This window comes from Tyto alba, unplaced genomic scaffold (genome assembly GCF_018691265.1).
Source record: "Tyto alba isolate M040663 unplaced genomic scaffold, T.alba_DEE_v4.0 Super-Scaffold_3, whole genome shotgun sequence".
Classification (NCBI taxonomy): domain Eukaryota; kingdom Metazoa; phylum Chordata; class Aves; order Strigiformes; family Tytonidae; genus Tyto; species Tyto alba.
In genome coordinates, this window is record NW_024881304.1 from 16273035 (window position 1) to 16296337 (window position 23303).

General features: G+C 39.1%; 1 protein-coding gene across 1 annotated transcript in view; it reads right to left on the reverse strand.

The window, feature by feature from the left end:
- LOC104367775 (contactin-3) overlaps positions 1 to 23303 on the reverse strand; it is a 112763-nt gene that overhangs the window by 76905 nt on the left and 12555 nt on the right. The window contains exon 2 of the mRNA XM_042799671.1: positions 6140 to 6276. Within this exon, the coding sequence (XP_042655605.1) occupies positions 6140 to 6194 (55 nt within the window). The 5' untranslated portion in view covers positions 6195 to 6276. The remainder of the gene's footprint in view (positions 1 to 6139; positions 6277 to 23303) is intronic.

A 23303-nucleotide genomic window follows, 5' to 3' on the forward strand; every position in this document is an offset into this window, starting at 1 on the left:
TTCCCAATTTCATAAGTCTCCTAACCTTAATAGTAATAAAAAAGAAGGCTGTAGCTCTGATACATGACATTGCTGAGCCTGAGGGTTTAACAGAGTTTTTTCTGCATTAGACTGAGGGAAAAAAAAAAACACCCAACCAACAAATGAAATTAAAAAATTAAAATTAAAACAATGAGAACTTCTGAATTGACATAAGGAAATGCATATAACATGATCTTGTTTTAAACTCAAATGGACTATTAAATAAGAAATTAGGAGGAAAACCTCGCTGTTGGCAAATTTCAGGGTAAAAGAACAGAATAGGAATCAGGTTTCAATGTCCAAATAGTTGCTGTACGTTACAATACCTTTTTGGTTGTTTTAGGGAGTTTGGTGGGTTTTTTTTGTTTGTTTGTTTGGGTTTTTTTTGGGGGGTGGGGGGGTGGTGGTGTTTGTCAGTTGAGAAAATATTTTAATGTTAATTTTTTGTTTTGCCCTGCTTAGACAAAGTGCAGTCAAAATAGTGTTAGGATACACTGTTTGTGGTGGCAACATGTGAGATACTTAGCAAAGAAAGTTAGTCCAAATGGATTCTACAGGTATCGCCCTGGACACGCTGTTTGAAATGTGCCCTTTCATCTCCTGAAGGACAAAAATTTTTCACACATTTACACACACAGTTCTCCTTGTTTCATTTCTTTGAACTTTCTCTTGATTCACAGCTTGCTTTCCCCTTCAAACATCCTTCAAAAGTTCTTTTTTCTCTTAATTCTCAGGAGAAACTTTAAAAAGATACCTTTCCAGGGAGAACAGAGCAGTCAGCTTTAGCAGTATAAAACAGCTGAAAACACTAGAAAATAATGAGAAAGTAAAAGAAACTAATGTCTGTGCTCACACCAGTGCTGCTGTAAAGGGCTGGGGGAGCCAACACACAGCTCTTGTGCCAGCTGGGGCTGATGGAGGCAGCACTCCCTGCAGAGCTTAGTCCTCCTCTCCAGTTGAGCAGCACAATAAACTGCAGCAGCAAAATGATGCCAAAATTAGCAAGAGTGGTAAGAAAAGCCAGCTGTCATACAATCTGCAGAGAATTGGTTTATACGCTTATGTGATAGGTGTTCACCTTAATTATCTTAGATGTTCACCATATTCACCAGTCACTGCAATGACAGTGCATCACAGTCTGCAGCACACTTACCCTCCCGCCTTCTGGAAGAGAAAGAACTGCTATCAAGTTCATCAAACTAGTAAGTAAAATCAGCTGGGTCACTTGGGAGGTGGGGGAAGTCTGTACAAAAGTCAGGAGACATTGTAAACACACCTGAAATCAATTCATGACTTCACCACAGATCTTAGCTTACTTTTGCACTTTACCTGTTCATGTTGCTTTGCGTCTTTTATTCATTTGTATCTTTGAAGTTGCTCTTCTGAGTAATTTAAACACAATAATACTAAAGTGTGTATTTTGAAATTCCTTTCCTAACAAAGTAAACATTTTGAAACTCCATATATATATATATTTAATGCTAAATAACCTTCTTTTTGCTCCCTTAGGTAAATGGACAAAAAGACCGCAGGATCATTAGTCATACAGATACAAGCATACATCAATAAACAAAACCCCAAGGGCTATTTTTTTTTTTCCACTAGATAGTCTCACATCCCCACTTTGATGAACTGTGAAGATTCACATAGGATAAACAAAAAGTAACTCAATATAGGACACTGCAATAAGGGAACTAGTTTGAAATACATTATTTGTAAGGACAGAGAATGTCAAGGTTTGTAAGCCAAGATCAGTAGCATCTCCACTTCTGTAGCTGTTATTTCATAACACTGAACTGTTGACAGGTCTTAAAAGAAATGTCTTTTTGCTTATAAGCAGAGCATAAGAAAAATGTTTTTTTATGGAGAGTCAGAATACCTGCTGATCTAAATAATGATAGACTAAAGGTAGTAGTCTCAAAACTTTTTAACAACTTACTGTATGTTTACAGTGTGCTCTTAATAAATCCATTTTGAAACAAGTTCAACTAGAGGACGCCCAAGCAGATTTTAAAAGCACACTGTTGTGACGGTCCACTTAGACTATTCAGCCAATTGAAGCCAACAGGCAATGTTAGCATTAAACACATGCCAAGTCTCTAAACAACAGAAGATCTGTACGTCAGGATTGAGCTCTTCTGCGGGGTTTCAAGTGAGATGGGTTAGGCAGCTGGAAATGCTTAATTCAGGCTGTTCAGCAAATTACATCTGGCTCAAACTCTCATCTCTGCAAGTGCTGACTGTAACTCCAAACAGCATTCTCAATGACTGCAATATACCAACGTTAAGTCAGGGATATATATCAATTATGGGTGCTCAAGGCTTCTAAGCAGTCCTGCTCCACCAAACCATCTGGCTTTTGGCAATGTGAAAAATAACTTTTCGCTTGACTTCTTGCTGGTCCTCCAATCTACCAACTCCCTATGGCTAACTAAACTGACATTTGGGAAGTACCCTAATTGAAGGGAGATGAACTGAAATAGATGTGAAGAAGGGCTATCAGAATGAACATGGGAAGAGGACAGTCTTACACAAGACCAGAATCACTTGCACTTCAAAATATTAGCAACAGTTTCCTTGCTATGGCAATGGTCATTGGAAATTAAGTGTTCTACTAGTAGAGTAATTAGCAGAATAACAAACAATTTCTGTATTAGCAAACTTAGTGATAGCCTATGCCAACTTTGCTATTGAAAACATGGAACTTGGAGATGCGAACTGGTGAATTTGCAGCTAACATCCTCTTCATACCATGTCTCTTCCTGCAGTTACATTTGCATAGAACCACACATATATGACTAGATTGATTTTTTTTTTTTTTTTTCAGGAAGCCATTTGGTATACTTGGTGCTAATACAGTTTAACATAAGAAACGTTCCCATTCATCCCAGATCCTTAAGGCTACCCTTCTTCATAGCCAGCAAAAACAAAACTTGCTTTCATCTAAGTTGCTTTTAAATATGATCCAAAAGAACTGAGATGACATGAAATAAAAATGTAAGAAAGACTAAAGGATAAAAAAAGTCCTTCAACAGATGGGTGAAAAATCTTTCATCCTTGTAGAAGGAGGTTATGTGCTTCTCCACATAAACCACTACCAAGGCCAAAGTGATCTGAGCAAAGCTTTGAGGGTGTCGCACCAGTAGTCCTGCAGATGTTGCAGCTCACAGTCCAAATATTTGTTTGCAGCTCTCCAACTGGTGATGCTTACAGCTTTCTCCATATTACTGCTCATAACACATCAGCAGTGCCTGGGAGAGAAGGAGAACCCTGTGCTATTTAAGAGCTAGGCTGCCCTCCTGGCTCTTGATGTTACATCATGTGTGACTCTCAAAGATTTTTTTCCATTTAAAAGAAGGAGCATAATTAAATTAAACGTATCAAGCCAGAAGATTTGCATGCTTTGCAATTTAAAAAGATACAACTTCAATAAGGCTAAAGTGATTGGTGTTTTTCAAAAGAACATTTTACTGTATCCTATCTATGAATGAAATATTGGGTTTTTCAGCCTTCCCCTCTTATACTACTTGTATCTCATGTATTTGTTATGATTCAAAGGATAACTATTAAATTGTACAAATGTAACTGAAAACTACAGCAAGATAAAGTTAGTAGTCCTTATCTTCCTTACATTATATCAACTGAAAAATTTATCAAAATTATTTTTAAGACTAAAACCCAAACCTTTTCTTTTTTAGCATCAATACTCATCTAACACTAACAGAGCCATGAACATAATGAAATAATTAATTCTACTACAAATAACGTGCATAATGCCAATCACCAACAGAAGTGATTTATTGCATGAAAACTATTCACACATTTTACTGAAGTACAGCAATGTAAATATAATGAAAACAATATGCAGCAGATCAAAACCAGCAAGACTACACTTTGACAAGATATTTTAATGTTTGGATTTTAGCTGTGCGGTTTTTTTTGCCCACAGTATCCTTCATTACATCAACTAATCGCTTTTTTATAAATGGTTTAGGTTAGTCTATTTAAATTAAGAAATAACATATCTCCTTTGAATAACAGCTGTACTGAACAGTCAGCAGAAACCCAGAGTTACGTATGAGAGATTCAGAAGCGCATACGTACATTCTAAAACAACAAATTGTTTTGCTGATGTTTATAATGTCAGATGTGACAGTAGCTAACTGGCCTTATAAGTTATTTCCCAATGATAACAGAGACGTAGCGGTAGCATTGCAGAGAGTGGACTTACATCCTTCAAGTAATTTTAAGAGTACAAACACATTTTCAACTGCAGGTATTTCCAGATACAGCTCAAAAGAGAGGCACAGCCCTGGCTGGGACGGCTCCACTTTTTAGTTAACACAGGATGCTCACAACTTCACACTCCTGCCTCTCGCAGCACCACTGCTGCACACATTTGCTGCTAGAAGAGCTGGAAGTACAAGACTGGCATCAAGAAGTGGCACAAAACACTACTTGTAATCCTCCTGGAGAGAAACAGCTCCCTGTCGTTTTGTCCCTTGCTGTTTTGGGATTTCTCACAGGCTCAAAGGGTACCACACTTACTGCATGGCTTATGCCACAGCAGCAGGACAGGACAGATGGACACAAGGAAAGCATGGGCCAAGCAGTAAAACGGTATCTACTCAAAAGTATTATTAAAAATGTAGCTTTGCTCCCAGCAGTTTAAAGGGGAGAAAAGGAAAGCCTCTTTATTTCAACCAGTAACTCTGTGCAAGTCTTGTGTGATTGTTTCAGTGTCAGAAATGCCCAAGACCTCTTTCAGAAAGCAATCTGTAAAGTAGTCCTGTAGGAAATGTAATTTATACTTTTAAAAATGTTTGGATTTGATAGAGACAATACTAGCACCTTTAATTTTACAGGTTGGTTTAACAATGTGGCTTCCCTTTCTTCAAAGTTTTTGACTAAGCCAAAACTAAATCCTGGCCTTCCAAGCCCCCATATAAAGCCAGATACATACCCCTCACTCAGTTACATTTCTGTGCACATCATGCTGGAATTCAATCCTCCTGAGGGCAGCCAGAACATAAGCACTGGTTACAGGAGGAGGGGGGGTGAGAGAAGAAGCTGGCACAGCACACGCTGCAGTATCAGTCAGTCATCACAGCTGGGTGACCACACAGGCCAGCCAGAGAATCAAGGTTTCTCTCCACCCATCCCTGCGTTAGAGTCATTGCAAAGAAAACACATCTACTCACAACTAGACCCAGACTATAAACCCTTTGATTTACATGTTTCAGCTAAAGCACCTGCATATATACTACCCTCCTTCCCAAAGCGGCTCTGACCATTCTAAAGAGCATGCACACAGGTAATTTGGGCACTATCAACCACACTCTTTGTAACCTTGGCAATGACAATGTGCATCAAAATCACTGAGAGTCAGCCCCTGAGGACAGAACAGGGTCCTTTTCTCTCCCCCCTGACAAGCACCTTGACATTACTAGGAATGCTCAACCAGAATGCATGCTGAACGAAGAGATGAGCAAGGAAAGTGAGGAACTTCTGCTGCTATGAGCACTGACCTTGACAAGATAAATCAAAAAAACCTCAGAAGATTTAACATGGTGGGAGAGAGAGAAGACCTGAAATGCAGCACAAGTTTCAAACACTGAGAATTAGCTGGGTTATTGTCTGTCAGGGTGGGAAAAGCAAACCTCTGAATGCTGAACTGATGCAGCAGTAACACAGCTCTACTCCTTATGACTAAACCCCATTCTACGGTAAGCAAATTGATAAAAGCTGCTGCAATCATCCCCAGATACAGCAAGAATTTATAAGTTTCCAGTTAAAGAAAAGCACATATTGCAGCTATTAATTCAGCATACTTACAATGCTTGTATTACTAATAACATCCTTAATGCGTTCAGATATCTTTTGCTTGCTTTGATAGAGTAGCTCTAAGTAGTAACTTTGCAGGAAATAGGTTATTTTATTTCATTCACTGTTATTATTTTGCATTAAGATATGTATTGCATACTTGGTTTCTAAACGCTACGTGACATTTGCATTTCAAAGCCTCCGTGGTTCTGTTCCTCAAGGACAGTTCAGTCTGGAATCTGGAGATTTATGTGTAGCTCTAAACTGGAAGTTAGATATTATTGTATATTGTTACCTCCAAGACAGCCAACAAATGATACCAGGAGCAGCTGTTTCCACAGCAGCAGCATCTTCAGTCACCTAAATTCAGTAATTCCGGTTCAGTCTCAGGTGAACTGTCCGTCTAGTCTTCCAGGTGCAAGGTTTAACCACCTGGTAAAAGAACAAACAAAAGTTAATCCCATGATGATCCCCAAGAACTAGCTTCCTTGTTAATGCATTTTTTAATAAATACAAAGTTAACAAATCTTCCAATGTTCCTATTTTTTCCTATGACTTAACGCTCAACAGAAGAATACATACATGGGTCACATTTAGGTACATATATGAGGTGTTAGAAATTATATAATCCAGCAGGAGCAGAGCTGACTGGTAAATTGAATTTATAGTTCCTACTTCTCACCAACCTCCAGCATTCATTTATTTGTAAGAAACAGTTGTTTTAAAGGAAGAGAAAGTACGTGAGGTGCAATCACACAAAGTACAGGAGTTTAATGCATTTGTTACAGGAACAGCTTGCATTGCCTTGTATACATTGTGCTAGCAACAATCGGAACATGTGCAATAACTGATTTAATTAAAGCCGTGTCTAACCTGTTCTTTTTTGTTGTTGTTTTCCATACTAGATTTGTACTCAATATGCGTAACAGCATTGCAGAAGTCTGAAGAAGAAGATCTAGCAACCGAAAAACACACCGGTGGGCACATCGCCCTCAAGTGAGCCAGGTGTTATGACACGTTATGAGCCAATTTGCTAGCTTCCATTTCTGCCTTTCTTACTGGCTAGATAATAAGCGGCTTGCCGAAGTCTACTAGCCTGGGTCTGACAGTTATTTTATTTTTTCCTAAAAAAGCTTCAAAGTAAATTTTCTGCAGTTGTGTGATAACTGTGGCCTTTCTATTTTGTGTGTGTCACTTCCAGAGCATCTTCTTTCTTCAGAAGGGTAGCTGGGCAAAATTTGAGGTTCTGCAGTACACAGAGCAGACCAAATTCTTCTGAAATTAGGCTACAGATCAATGCACAGAAATATTAAGGTCAAGAAAGCAACCATTAATTCTGAGGAGCCAAATTTGAGATGCCTGGGAACTTGATTTTTTCCATGAGAACTGTATTTCACATTACAGTTGGAAGTTTCTAATACTTCTGTATATCAGGTATCTGAATTTCAAGCTGAGCATCCCAGAAACAGAGATCATACGCTCTGATACATCCCCACCCTGTGACTTGCTAGGAGAATTCTGGCTTCCCAGAAAACCATCGCATGGCCCTTTGCCACAAGAACCGTATCGTTCTGCATCCCACGATCCCGGCTCACGCAGGGTACGCTATCAGCTCCCGCAGCACATGGCGCAGACAGCAGCATCCTCTCCTCTGTAATACCAGAGGTATTGCTTTCTGATTTTTTTCATGTGTTTCTAAAACAGAAAATAAGCAAAACCAAAATCTCACATTTCTATCAAGTAATAGATATCGATCGCTCAGCAGATACCTGCTGCCAGCAAAACCGGTACTGTTTACTGTAGGGGTACAGCAATTCCCAAGTACCTGAAAAAGGCGGTGGTGGGAATATCCCGCCCCCAGGCAGCTCTTTGGATCAGTCTGAGGAGCCACACTCAGTTATCGTGAGAAAAATACTTCTTGCTTAAAGTGAAAACATGAGTATGGTCACTCCTTGCCCTGTGTTTCCAAGGGCCATTTGCAAATTCTTTCCCCTCAGGAAGGTTATCAGGGGGCAGCCAGAGTCCAGGGGCAGGACAACCAAACACCCGCCCAGGCCCCGGCCACGCTGTCAGAAGCCACGACCGTGCTAGTGCCACACCGGCCTGGCACAGGAGCACCTCGGGATGCCCCCAGTTTTGGGCTGCAATGCTAAATTCTGCCTCAGCATCACCATCCTAAGCCCACGGAAAGTAGTGATTTTATAGCTGCAATGTTTGCCCTGAGCAGTGAGAATAGCCAGAAGGGCAGAGGGGAGTAGGAATGCTAAAGTAGGTCACTTATATGTCAGCTTCCTTGCAGTCTTGCAAGGAAGGAAGAAAAAAAAAAAAAAAAATGGGAAAGCTAAATTAATTTTATTTTGTTCTTTAAATGCTCTGGGCAAAGCAGAACATGGTAGATCCATTTGAGTCCAGAAAAAAGTGCTCTGGTAGAAGCTCAAAAATATTGAAAAGTTTTATGTGTGGGTATGAAATCATAAAAATACATCCCAACCTTTGTCTGCATTATATTTTAATAAATTTTAATACCTAAAAGAGAGAATGGTAGTTACTAGCTAGTTAACCTTAAGATTTAAATTACTTTAAATGCTTCATTTTCTCTCTGTTCTGTAAGATTTTGCTAATCTAGGATCTATTCCTGAATATCCCAAATTTCATTGTAGTGTTCAAATTTATAGCTTTAAGCCAGATAAACATGTCCTTATGCTCAGTAATATGTCAGTTCTTTACAAAGAAAGACAAAAATTCATGTGCACACCCATCTGACACCACACAGACACTGAAGTATAAAATCCTTGAAGTTTCTTCTCAGCTCGTTGTTGAGCAACAGCCTTCTTGTTAAAGAAGGGAAGATACCAGGAGGTTTTCTCCGCTGACACCATCCCAGTGTGCTGCCGGTAGGTACATGAAGGGTTGCCAAGTGTGAGACCCACCACGGGCTCCCTGCCCTCCCCTTGGGCACCGAGGTCACCTCTGACAGGTTGGAGGACAGGATTAGGCTGTTTATAGACCCTCAGTGAATATTTGGCATTGGGGTAAGCTTGTTGCTTTGAAATTGCTTCAAAAAAATCAAGTATGGAATACCACTGCAGCTCAGGTTTACCATTAACTTCTTGTATTAATATTAATAATACCTGCATTTCTTGTATAATTAATTGTAATAAAACTGTAATTTATTGTATTAATCTAAAAGTTAGATTCCCATCAGAGGTAACAGACAGAAATCCATTATATTAGAAAGGCTGCAGTCAGTTACTTTCATATGGTACTTATTCCAATTATCTAGCACACGCAAATAACCTGCATCAAAGCTATTCACTGCCAATGCTGGGATTCAAAGTCAGATGACAATGCTGCACACCTCTGTCACCTTCAAAGCTCCTAGATAACCCTGTTCCTTTTTCGCATCTTCTACATTCAGAAAGAGGCGAGGAAGAGTACAAAAAAGTTCCCAGCTCCTTGCCATTTGATTGTAACATTGCAAATATGTCACACCTTACACATGGAGAGCTGTGTAATATTAATAGCAAAGAATCATTTTACCTCCCCCTCCTCCTGCAGCAGCAGAGGGGCAGATCCACATAATCATTTAAATGCTTTTGGAAGTAACTGGACTTAAACTACCTCCACAGAAATTCAACACTTCGTATGTAAAGGCCAGAAAGAATAAAAGACAAGTAGCACCTGCTGTGGTTGGAAAAAAAATGCTAAAAAAAAAAAAAAAGCAGTAAAACCCACAGAATATGTAAAGGGAAATACAAATACATTTTTAAAATCAGAAAGCCTCCTAGTATTAAATACTGCTCTGGTTTCAGGAGAAGCCAAAGATAAAAGCAAACCTATGATGTGGTCTGAACACACCAGGAAAAAATAGCATATTTAATTTATTTATTATCTCCGAAAGCCAAAAAAATGTATAAGTAAATTCTCAGGAGTTCCTCCAAGAAGTCTATTGAAGACAACCACGGAATAGCAAGAAAAGATGACACCAGACGAACAAATTACACAGAATGAAAGCACACACACATTAAAAAAAAAAAAATTCAACTTGGTTTTTCTTCCTTCAAGATTAGCTTTCCAAAACTATGTACTTTCAGATGAACAAGAACCTCTGAAAGAAACAAAGTTTGGGAAAGGTTCAAGAGTCAGTAATTTTTATTCAGTGACCTTAATTTTTACTACCCAGAGTCAAGTATAAAAAGCAGTAGTTCCCCAAAGGTGGAACTTTTATTTCTATATATAGAAATGGAATGTCAGATCTGGCTGACAAGTTCAAGTTAAACTTTGAGTTTGAGCTGGAGGAATCTGTAGCGTCACTGAGTCTAATTTAATCAGAAACTTCTGGAATTTAGGAGAGCTACAGAAATCTAGAACTTGTCCTGTATTGATCACAAACCACAAAACAGAAAATAAACCAATGTACTAACACTAGAGGTCAGCATATCTTTGCAGAGGGAAAGAATTATTATAATCTCATTTTGATAAATTATGAGATTAACACTCTAGTTAATGATAAAGTTATCTCCACAGGGCATCATAAAAAGAAGATGTACTGATTAGCATGGAATACCTCTCAGCAAATTCAAGTAGCCTTTTTTTTTTTTTGGGGGGGGGGGGGGGGGGCATGCGGGGCAGTAGGGAGGAAATATTCATTTGTCATTTCCCTCAAGATGAAATTACTAGCAGTGAAAAATTACTGTTATCTTCCATGTCACTGACTTAAGCCTCTGCCTTATAGTCCCTACTCTAAGACTGGAAGGAACCAGTGCCATAATAAAAATATTCTAGTTTTGTATGGTAACTACACACTTTGCCATGCTCAGTCAAAAAAAAAAAAAAAAAAAAGAAAAAATGCTACAATTGTAGGCTTTTAAAAATCTGAAAGAAATACAAAGCCACTACAAAACTACTACATTTGCACACAATTTATCAAGATAATCGTTGTCTAATATTAGCTAATCTCTAAACTTTGCTTCAATACCAAGATAGACCAGTTCACTTGGATCTGACTATGCTGAGACGAATCCAACTCAGGAGTGCTAAAGGTATACAGAAGTATCCAGTCAAGGGCAGACCTATCCAATGCCGAAGTTGGCCATAGTTTTTACTCTTTTAATTTCTTTTTAAAAATCAAACTTATATCCTTAGTCATTCCATTGATGCAGACATGGTGCCAGCTCAGATGAGAGCTCAGAAGGGACTTTTGTCACTGGAAAGAGTAGTTAATTCAACTCTGACATCATCCAACAAGCAAATCTAGAGAGTAAGGTGTCCAACTATTTTAATGTTAGAGACCGGAAAAGCTCTTAAAAAACAAAATGCAGAGGAAATACCAAGTACTGCAGAGCCAGCACTGGCAGTGTACTGAAAGAAATGCAAAATGCATCTAATACACCTAAAAGACTGCAAAGAAATAAGAATTGACCAGTTAAAAGCTAAAGCAGCATGACAAAGAATAGAGTTAATAAAAACTACTAAGCAATACCAAAGAAAACTTTAAAATGGTGCTCCAAGGAAAATTGTGGTTGCTCTGACTCCTTTGGGGTCTCATTAGGTCTTTGCTCCACAGGCACATGGTAGCACCACTCATTAGGCAGCAGCCTTTGCAGGTAGCAATTGTGAGGCTGCCTGTGGCTCTTCCTCAGCCTTCCTATCCCTACAGGGATATCAACAATAGACAAATCAGGATGATGAAGTTGGACTGTAAGCGCAAAAAGGACAAAGAAAGTTTTAGAGAAACTTCACCATTACCAAGAACTAAGTAGAGTTAAAGTCATCTCCAGTGTGTCATCAGCAGAGATTTAGTTAAAAGCATAATTTTAAGCTAAATTCATTTATAAAAGCTTCAATTAGAAGAACCAGAAACTGTTCTGTGGAGAGTTTTATTACAACTTCTCCTGTCTTGCTGCATTTATTGACTCTTTCATCCACGATCCCCTGCTTCATCTGCTCATCCATCCTTTGCACTTGATTTAAATCTCTCCAATACAGACCACAGAGGTGGTTCGAGTTTACAGAGCATCCTCCCTAGCCCTAAACTTATTTCAGTCCCTCCTTTTCCCACTGGAACAAAGAACATTTGTAGTAATTGAATGCCCACTTTTCCTGTATACAGATCTTTCTACAAAGAGTGTCACAAAACACCTCTGCTTTGTATTTCTTATTCATCACTATGTTACAATACTCTCTGAATACACCAATTGGGTTTACTGAACTCAGTTATCTGCAGTTCTTCCATTTAAGAGCTATAACCACTAAAGAAAGCTTTAACTCAGCTGAGCCTTTTACCACAGGGAGTTATTCCATGTCAACAAAAGCAGTGAAGTTGCAAAAAGAAAATAATTAAGGAATGACATTTATCTTAAAGCCCTCAGGAATCCTACCTTAGTTTAAGACCACCACCTTCCACAACTCTATCTATCGACAATTTGAGAGCCTCTTTAAATCTAGCCAGAGGTCTTTACCTTGCACCACCTGCAGAGACAGCCCACCTCAATCAATTTTGGCACACCCATGGGAACACTTCACAAAAGAACCAGCTTTGCATTTTTCCCTAAGTTTACAGGGGAATGTTTATCAGAATCTCTTTTATCTCTTTCAATTTAACCAATTACATGATGCAATTTAAATTTAGTAAGTTTTTCAAGCAATAGCAACTCCAGACCCAACATACATGAAAGACCTATGCCAAAGACAGTCAATCAAGTTTGAATATGTCTAGTTACTGTCATTAAAAAGTAAACTATGCTGATTTTTGGTGTTGGTACTGTGAAAGTGTTACACTGATGTGATAGTTTAATTATTCAAATTCAAAATATAGATATTGAAACAGAATTGTATTTCTCTTTTCTACGTTACTTCATGAATCATGCACCCATCGGTAAATATGAAAGATGATAAGTTACAAGGTCTCAAGAGTGACTTCTGTGCAAATCTTTGTCTTATCTTGATACTATTTGCTTTTTCTGTCCAGACAGTCATGACTTGTGATTAGCCAGTTTACCAGAAACAAACAAAACATCTGACATACTCTTTCCATAATATTTTGAAGAGTTTTTGTTACAGAAGCTGCTATTATTAAAAAACAAACAAGATCTCTCCTCACAGAAGAAAGAAAATTAAGACTTCTGTTAGAGACCTGCTGTATCAATATTAACTGCACAGGCATCAGCCAAGACATTTGATTGCAAATGGCAAGAGCATGGTCCCGATACAGATGCAGTTGTGGATCCTGTCCTTGCTGCCAAGGGACGGCTCTCGAGCCCCGAGGAGCACGTTTGCAGCAGTGTTCATCTGCATACAGACTTTGTGTGCCCTAGTTAATATCAAGCTCACTTCCAGTTTCCACGTAAAATCTCCTCTTCAGTGCCAAAATTGTACTTCTCAGTCATACAGGAGGACGGGGTGTTTTTACAGTGTACCAAAACTTTCTGGATGCAACTTCTTTGGTAAAAAAAAATCTTTACCTATAGTAATCAGGAATCTTGTCTATTTAGCACAAAAAAAAAGTTTTAAATTCCCTACAAGTGTTATTAAAATAAAAAAAATAAATAAAAATAGATGAATATTCACATTCACCAGTTTTCGCCAAAAGCCAACTTCTGCTGCTACTTTAAATACCTCCATTTATTACTGTTATACAGATACACTCCTCTATACTTCAGCAGATTATTAAATGCCTTCCCAATCCATGCTACACCACTGCAACAGCCTCTTGCATTTCAAAACCCTATGATTAAGTTAAAATTGCAATGCACCCTTGATGACACGACCTGCGTTCTGTCCATTAATTCTTCCTTTCTTGGAATAACAATATTTCAAACCAATAACCAACTTCCACATGCCCCTTTCTTTTTTTCCAGAGGAGTGACCTGTCACAAATGAAGTATTTCCTCTGTTATTTTCAGACCCCGATTCCTATAATTTGTATGCCTGAAGCTTTCCCCCTGTAACTTACCCATTTCAGACGCCCTTTTGATAACACACAGGGGTCACCACCTTCAAACAGGCACTCCAAGACAGGTACTTCCAGAGGTCAGAAATTCTCTAAACCCTGATGACAAGATGTCACAAATCACTTCCAAATAATCTAAGGCTCTAGAATTATGATAAATAAATCAAAGCTATTGCAAAAATCAAATATGAAGTTGGATGAACTATGCCTTCTGTAGATGCAGCGGGGGCAAAGAGGGAAACCTGACTACCTGATTTCTATTTCCATAACTCGGATGACTAAGTCTGCGTTTGCATTACCAGCTCTCCCGCACACTTGCTGGCCATCATCAGCATGGCAAGCCTTGGGCTGGAAAGAGATGTTGATGATGAGTCAATACTCAGCATCTGAAAATAAGCCCGACCTTTGGCAGTTCAGGTTACTTTTATTAGCCATTCCTCATTCCCATGTAAGGAGCCTTCGTATTAACACATGGAGAATTGTCTCTGGTCCGGTACAAATAATACAATATTTCTTTCAGAACACTTTTGGTTCCTCCTCCTACAAATCATAACTTGAAAAGCTTCTTTTATCCCGCATGGCTGCCCAAATATAACTCATCACTTTCTATTGCATACATAATTTCACTTTGATATTCCTTGGACAGAACAAAAGTTGATCCATACATCTTGCCTTGTCCCAGCCAGCATTAACATCCACCTCCCACCTCACCTGGCCGGGGAGCCCCACGGGTGCTGATCAGGGCTTGCTGACCTGGCTCTGAGGGTCACCTACAGCAATTTGTCCATAGTTCCCTCCTCATCAAAAATTTAAAGACGGATTAATTTCCAAATAATCTTACTACACACAGTAATACCATCAGTTCAAATATTTTTTTAAACAAAACGTGCTGTTCTCCCTCATATTTCTCCCATACAGAAGTGCAGTATCAACATAAAATCAGAGTACATGACAAGCAAGACTTATCCTAGCCTTGAGACGGGCTTCAAAGCCCAGTAACTGAAATTCAGGCAGTTCCATTTACCTGAACTGAAGCATCTAGGAAGCAAAGAAGTGCCACAGAGTAATAATGGACTGTCTAGTCAATCCACCTTAAAAAGTGTTGACAATATATTACTCTGTCAGGGCACTGCAACTCAAAAGCATACAAAACTCAACACCGAAATACTCAACACCAGACTGCATCAAAAATTACATCAACAGGGCCCTGCGTTCACTTAGTTTTCCTGAGAAATAAGTTACTCTGATTTACAAAGCTCCCTGTAACAAACATTGCTGCTCTTAGTCCCAGAAATACTCATCAAAATGTACACCAGCCTTTCTGCTCTATCTCACTACAGGAGACAGTACAGAAACTCAACATTTCTATCCCATTAAACTCTTCCTTGAGCTGAGAATTTACACTGCAACATATGAGAAAAAACATTCTGTGCCTAGTAAGTTCACAGAATTAAACAGTCAGTGCACTCTGTGCTTGAACATACATATTTACAAATAGCTATATATGTAACAATCTAATAATATATACGAAACAGACAATTGCAGAAAAATCCCTTGCTTCTCACTCTCTCTTTCCTCCTTCCAAGTCTCATTAATGCTCAAGTACCTACAAGAAAATTTATTCCATTTTAATGGCCTTTTTGTCTTATGCGTAACTCAGTATGGGCAGGAAATTCTCAATGCATGACCACCTCTTTAGTTACTTAAAACACCCAACTAAAACTTAAAACATGACCTGTGTAATGCATTAACCAGGTATTTTCCAGGAAAAAAGCAATACAGTTACTTCTTTGTTTCCAATGAAAAGGAAAAAATTTTCTAACAGAGATTTGAGGACAAGAGCCTCTCAGTACCCTGGCTCCAGCTGCACCTCTCCTGCCTGGAGACCACCACGGGCCTTGTGGCTTCCTATAAAGGTTTGGACTCAACTTTGCTTTTAAATTGAAAAAGTCTCCAAGATTTCATATTTTAAAGTCTTTAATAATACATTTTAATGCAGACTCTTCTGGCCAATTTACTTGGAGTAGGGAAGAACAGCCTTTCCCACAACATTTCAGAGGTCTGATGGGCAGTTTTTCTGTGTTGTTTTTGTCTGGGGTTTTTGTAACCACTAATTCAGCTTTTTACATAACTTAGCAGGGAGTCATTACAAAGGATGATACATCAAAAACCCAAACAAACAATTCTTTTTCATGACTCTATGGAAGAGAATTGTCCCCTGTGTGCATCCTCTAGCACTTCCATACACATAGATTTGAATTTAGTATTTTACTGTTCAACTATACATTTGTTTCTTCTTGACCAATATCAACGAAACTTTCTAGGCCAAAACTGATGTAAAACTGATGTAGACTTGTTGGCAAGACACACTGCTCCACACAAGCAGTGATGGCAAGTTTCTCTTCTTTCCATAAGTCTTACACAGAGGTTTCTTTTTTCTCCCTCCACACAGAAGCAAGCCAAGAGGAAGAGATGACCTCCAGTCAAGCTGGCCTGAGACAGACCCCACAGGCTTGCCCTCTGCCTCAGGGCCAGATAAGTACAGGAAGAAGCCTGCGGGTGAACCCGGGGGACCTTCTGTTGTTTCTTCCTTAGCTATTAGACATCTACAGTTTTTTGCCACGGTAGGCAAGGGTGAGGCATCATATATATATATATATCTCACTGAACCAGCAATAAATCCTTGGTTTTGAGGTCAGCACACGTCTTTGAGTACAACCATCTTTCAACCAATGTGCATGTGGTGGATAGATGTTCTTGAAAACACAATTTGATGTTGAGACATGGAGCGGTTTGGGTGGGGAAGCCAACAGCAGCAGGCTCCTCTGGAGAGTCTTCTGCTCCGAAGCTCAATGCATCCTCCAAACTGCCTCAATGCATCCTCCAAACTGCCTCAATGCATCCTCCAAACTGCCTCAATGCATCCTCCAAACTGCCTCCAGTGATAGAGGAGCCAAGCTTAACACTGGGCCACACACAGTACTCTACACCATTGCAACTACTCAAAGGGAATAACTTGCACCAAACCATGTTACCTGGTTGAATGTAACAGACAAAAACAGCGCTGGGGGAACGCACCATTGCAGGACTGAGCTGAGACCTCACCCTGCAAGCTGGGGGAGCAGCCTCATTTCCCCACATGGTCCAGCCACAACCCTGTTTACAGCCTGAGAGCCAACACAGAGTGGGTACAGAGATGGATTGACTCAGTTTAATTGTAAAAGAAAAATTAATTCTCAAGATGTAAGATACCCAGAGGGCAAAATGACAGAAATGCTTCAAGTGCATAAGGTAAACAAGAAAGAAGGGGGGGGGGGGGGGGGGAACAGTGTGACATTTACATGTTATATACAGTCTTACCAGAGTGGAGGAGCTAGATAGAAGAATTCACCAATTTTAGCAAGGAATGGAGCTTCAGCAGATATGGCCACAGGTACCCTTCACTTATCCTGTCTGCGATTATCTCACTTGAAGTCACATGCAACAAAATAATCCCCTGCAGCACAGAGTACTGATGTGAAAGGAAAGAAAAGCTCAAAGTCACAGCTGAATGGTTATAGCTGAACCCATTTCAGCATTTTACCTTCTACTTCTTACTTGAAACCAAGGCAGCTTAATCTGCATTGATGTCTATGAAGTCTCACTTTAAAAGTTATTCAGCCCAAGAGAATTTCCTCTCTTATGAATAGAAATAAAATGCTCAAATATTTTTATGCAAAATTTTTTTTTATAAAAGAAACTTTGAGATATTGCCTGACAACTTGAATACTGCATTTCAGCCAAATTTCAAACTGCTTGCAAAGATATTAACTCCAAAGTGAGATTACAACAGAAAAAACACTTAAACTGAACTAGCTAGAAGAGTAATACCCATCGGAGGGTATGATAAAGCCATTACAGATGTTCGGCTGATTAGTATGGCTGATTAGCTTGCACAAGACAGTACACTGTTTAACAGCATCAAACCATTCTATGGTTACTATTAAGACCACAGAATACGGTATGTTTTAAAATAGTTTTATTTTAATAGAACACTTCCCTACCTCCTCCCACTTGTCACTGTCTCTCTGTTTTGCCCCACACCCCCCTGTTCCCCATCGCTACTGCAAAAATGAATTCCAGCATTAGTTGAGATACACACTTGCTTTGTTAACTCGCCACTGGAAGAGGACAGTACCCAGACACCTACGATGGAAAGTACAGGGGAAAAATGAGGAAATACAATGAAGTGACAGCAGGTAATCTCATTTTTCCATAATTTAGAGATTATAATTATTATTTGGGTATCCTTCTTACTCATGTCTCCAGGCAGGAAACCCAGTCTCAGCATAAAACCACAATATGGAAAAAAAGCAGAATATTAGATGTTAAATTTCAACTGTTTTCTTCCAATGATACTAGAAGAAGAATGTCAGGGTCTATCCCAAGATTACTTCATGCAATCACAGTTGATCTATGGCCACAAAAAGCAGTAAAAGAAGTACTAGATTTGAAAACCAAACAACTATGAAACCTCTTTTATCCTTCCCATGTAACAAGGCCTCACTTTCACGCAAAAAAAATGACAAAAAGCAATGTTTAAATTACTTAGCAAGATCCCTTTAAATATCAGTACAAGGTTAGATGTGATAAGGACTACACTGGATTTTGCTGGATAAGTTTGACAGCTTTGGTTTAAAAAAAAAAAAAAAAAAAAAAACAACAAAATAACACCCCACAAACAAAACTGGAAGGAGCAGAGAGTTACACTGAGATAACATTCGGTGGCAATGAACCTAAGAATACCTAAAGTACTGAAAAGAAATCCATTTCTTGACTTAGGAACTAAATTCAAATTAGGAAATCTTTGTCTGACAGAGGTTTGAAACCCATGGAAGGAAAAGAATATGGGAAGGAGGTTAATTGGTTTGTAAAGTATTAAGAGTACCTTGATACAAAGCACCCTAGCAGAAAAACAAACCTGCAGAAGAGTCATACAAAGGGTGCATGGAGTTTGCACTGGGGAGGGGGATGGAGAAACAAACCCCAAATTTAATTTTTGAGGTTCAGGAGCTATTTCATCCTATTACTAATATTGTTCTGAAATCATTCACTTAAAGCTTTGCTAACCCAAAAGCTCCACTTCCCAAATACCATCACTTTTTCTTTAGAGAAGAAAAATTCTTTTCCACTGTGTCTAATAGGAACATAGCAACAAACCCCAGGAAATGCCGATTTCCTTTTGGATCTCCAAGGTTCGCTTCATGTCTTAATACACTTGGCATTGCTCTCACTATTAATTGTGTACTGCAGACCAAGAGAAAGCACTTTTCCAGAAATTACCTCAAACTAAATTCGTAATTCTTTAAGAACCAATAAACCCACTGAACCAGAAAGCTGGGCCCTTCTGCAGTGGGCTACAAGCAGCCAAGCTGCTTTACTCCCTTTAGCAAGATTCCCTATCACCTTTTATTTAAAGCACTGAGCGGGAACTCTTTATATAGTTTAACAACATACCTATGTTTTGAGCCAGGAAAGGAAGAGGCCACAAGACAACAGAAATTCTTTATGAACAGCTACACTACAGACATGCTACTTGACTTCAGTCTGTTACTGGATTTGTCTTTTCTTGTGCTACAGCCAAAAGAAAAAAGGCTCCTGGACATTCCTACCTAATACTTTTTCCTAATCCTCTAAGACCCATCGCGCTTCCCAAACATTCCTACAGAAATCAAGATGCTCTGCATCACATTTTTCTGGAGTTACCCTCATCAAGAGGAAAGATCCTCTATGAAGAATGGGTACATGTGTGTCTCAACACATGTATTAGATAGGCTCTTACTCTTCTTTGCAAGGAGAAGGTATGCTGAGTTCAATATGAAATCTGAATAATCAGACCTATAACACTGGGCATGAAAGACATTGCAACGGCTAAAATATTTGGGAGACCTCTGCAACCTTCATTGTACAGGAGATGGAAGCTGAAGATTGGAACTTAGGCTGACACAAAGACTTAAAGAACATACTATGCCTGGCTTTAAGTGATATCAGAAAAGCAAGAACACAAAGAAGTATAAACTCACCTGTTAAAAACACTGTACAAGAGTATTTAAACATATGCATTGTAGGCACAGCTTCAAGTCATAAAAAATAATTTCATTTCTACAGAGGCTTTTGGAGCGTTTTTTGACTAACAAGACCATTAAATTCCCCTGACCACACACAATGAACCCAGGAAGCAGGATTTTTTGAAAGCCTAACGTCAAAGGGGGCTTTCAAGACTTCTTTCACATTCCTATAATATTAATTGGATCTACATATTTGACATAGTGGAGAGTAAGAATAACATAATAGAACTTCACCAATTGATGATAAAGCCTTGCTGCGATTTTGTTTCTAGAAGTACCAGCATCTTTTAGTTAGAAAAGTCTAAGGTATGTAAAATATATGTCTGTGAAACAAAGGGTTGTATTTTTTAGAAGTCCTCCACACAATGCAGAGAAAACTTGTGGAATTTATCAGAATAATAAATCACTCAGGACCCAGGAGGATTCGCAAAGGAACCAGATAAATAACACAAATAACAAGCGTGCCCAGAATTACAGTTGCTTGAATTTCTAAGTGAACAGGGGCTGCAGCCAGTGCCGCAGGACACAGCTCTTGGCTGCCAGAGGCAGAGGGGGAACCAGCTCCACCGAGCAGTGGCTGTAGAGACATGGACCCCATCGGGCTTGTTTGCACCCTCCTCCAGGTAACTGGGGTTGGCTGTTTGCTCAGAACATCCACCTAAATACTGAGTGTGACTTTGCGTAACTGGGACTTTGATAATAAAGTGATGGCAAAAGGCAGTTCTAAGATGACTGGGAAAAAAAATCACTGTTATTTCTCATGCCTAAGCAAAACCTGACCTCGTTAGAGACAAAAAGAAGAAAAATATACAGTAGCACTTTTCTACCCCCCAGTTCCTAAGAGTAACAAAGCATATTTCCCTAAATCCACTATGGGTTAAATTTAACATATGTAAAGTGTATTTAAGTGCTGCATCACTGCAACATTAACATTTATTTTGTGCAAATAAAAAAAATTAGCTCTCTGCTGCAATACCTGTTTGCATCTCAAATAACTTCTTTTCACACATGCCATTTAGCTAGTTCAAATCACTATGTAATACTGCTTCCCAGGAAGTACAGGAATAAATTAATCTGAGAATGGTATGTTCATTACCACCTTAATTAGGCTTATTGGACAAGTTGCTGAGTCTTTCGAAAAGGAAAAATGTGGATCCTTACAAATTCAGAATTTGAGGAAATTTTAATTAGAATTGCAGACAGTTAACTGTCTGGAGTGCTTATTCCCCAGACTGATGCACTTTAAATTTCTCCGAAAATATGGTGGAAATGCTGATTCTTCCCTCCCTGCTGCAGGGAACCAAGTGCTGGGAAAAGATTCCCTTTGTTACAGTATTGTAAAGGGTCACTAAGAAGAAAGGAGATTATTTTCTTCTGCTTATTTTGCTAAAATACCTGTAGAGAAAAAAATGTGATTGCCCCTTCTGGATTATGTTGTATGTGTCAATTACAAGTTCCAAGTCTGGTTCTCTTAAAAATGACACTGTAGACTTACCTGCTGGAAAGGGAATATCCTTCGACACAAAAAGGGAAGTACATCCATGTTAGCTATTTATGATTGAAGCTTCCACATAATTCCTTTCACATTATAATGTGAAAAACTTCAGGGCACAGCCGGAAACTTCTACCATGGCAGTATCCAAGGTTCCCAGAAAAGAAGTGGATACCTGATGAGGAGTTAAGGGGATCAAATGACCCAGACCAGAACTCATGCCTACTCTGCATTAGGCAATCAAAAGTCCATGTCAAAATGAAAGTAGACTCGAGAAAACTTTAGGTTTAATCTCACCAAACCTTACTACTATTTTCTATAAGTTTCACTGATATTTTTTTTTTTTTTTTTTTTAAATCTCAACTGAAAGGTCTGACAGCTTTTTGTTCTTTCAGGATAACATACAGGCATGAGCACTTAACTATGCAAGTTATTGAAACCTGTAACATTAGGATGTTCAGATGCTGGTGGAAGAGAAGACTGTATGTCAAAATAGCTCAACAAGAAACACAAGATGGTGGAGCTTTGCAACTGCCTTAAGCTGCTTAGCTTCAGATAAGGAGCTTATATAACTTTCTTAACTCTGGAGTACATCCAACAAGTGATATCAAAACAGTTTGAGTTACACTTGGGACCGATGCCTCTTGAGTACTGTCATTCTTACAATGAAAGAGGACAAGCCCTCCCACCCACCCCCCCAAAAAAACACCTGCCCACTAAAAGCTAGGTACAGCTTAAGAGAAAAGGTAAGTGCCATACTTGTTTTCTTTGATGTTTCCCTTTCACTACATCTGCACAGTAAGCCCAGCTTCTGAGCTTTGGCAGTATGAGCAAGAGATTGCTTCACAGTTTCTAAGTAGAGCCTGACTACAAAGAAACTGCTTTGCAGTCATCTGGAAATACGTGTAGAAATGAGTACAAATACTGCAGTTATTCTAGTCAGAACACAGACTTACAACAAGTTGTTAGGATTTGTCGTTTTAAAATATCATCTAAAAATATCAAGAATATTTTTGGGACAGGATAGGGACAAGGTCAAAACCTTGAAGTCTTACAACAGTCTTGGTCAAGTTGAATCAAAGCCAGGACTTGAAGAATAATGAACATGAAAGAGACACTATGCTCCTCTTGGAAGTTGTTGATGAAAATAACAAAAAAGCTGAGAGAAGTCCACGAGCCTTTCCTGGACCCCAGTGCCTTATGGAGAAGCAAATGCCGCCATCAACATTTCCAGAGGGAATACAACAGTCACGTTAAAGAGCAGGTCAGAGCACCGCACCCTCCACAGCGGACACGCAGGGGCTGGTTCTCAGGAGGGCTGGGATCGCTCGTCCCTCCAACCTGGGGCTCCTGGGGACTGCGCTTTTGAAGAGGATGGTGTGTTTCTTGATGAAGTTTCACTTATTTCAGCTGTTTTGTAGCATAGATCTGCAGAATGGTTTTCTGGTCTACAAGTGTACCTGATGAAATATTGGAATTTTCCAGTATCTGGATTTTGGCGTGCGGACTACTGTTACATGGCAGGGAGCAACTTACTACAAAACAAAATGCCAAGCAAAACCCACAATCTTTTGTTATTCTCCAAAGAGGAGGAGAAGAACCCCTACTTGTTATGTCTAACCATGCTATTCTCTGTCACAGTTATATGAAGAACACCTCTTCTGTTTGCATTTGAAGCTTATCAAGGAAAAAGGATGCTCAGGTAGACTAAACTGCAGCTTTTAAAGCATTAGAAACACAGCTCTTTACCAGAGCCATACAGATTTTTAGCTTCTTTAGCAATACAATAGCAAAGATAGTCAGCATGAGATTCAAAATCCAATAGGTACAACAATTATAGTGAGAAATTGATAAGCTGCAAGATCTATAAACAGATTAAGCTAAACATATAAAAGGAAAACTACCGTAT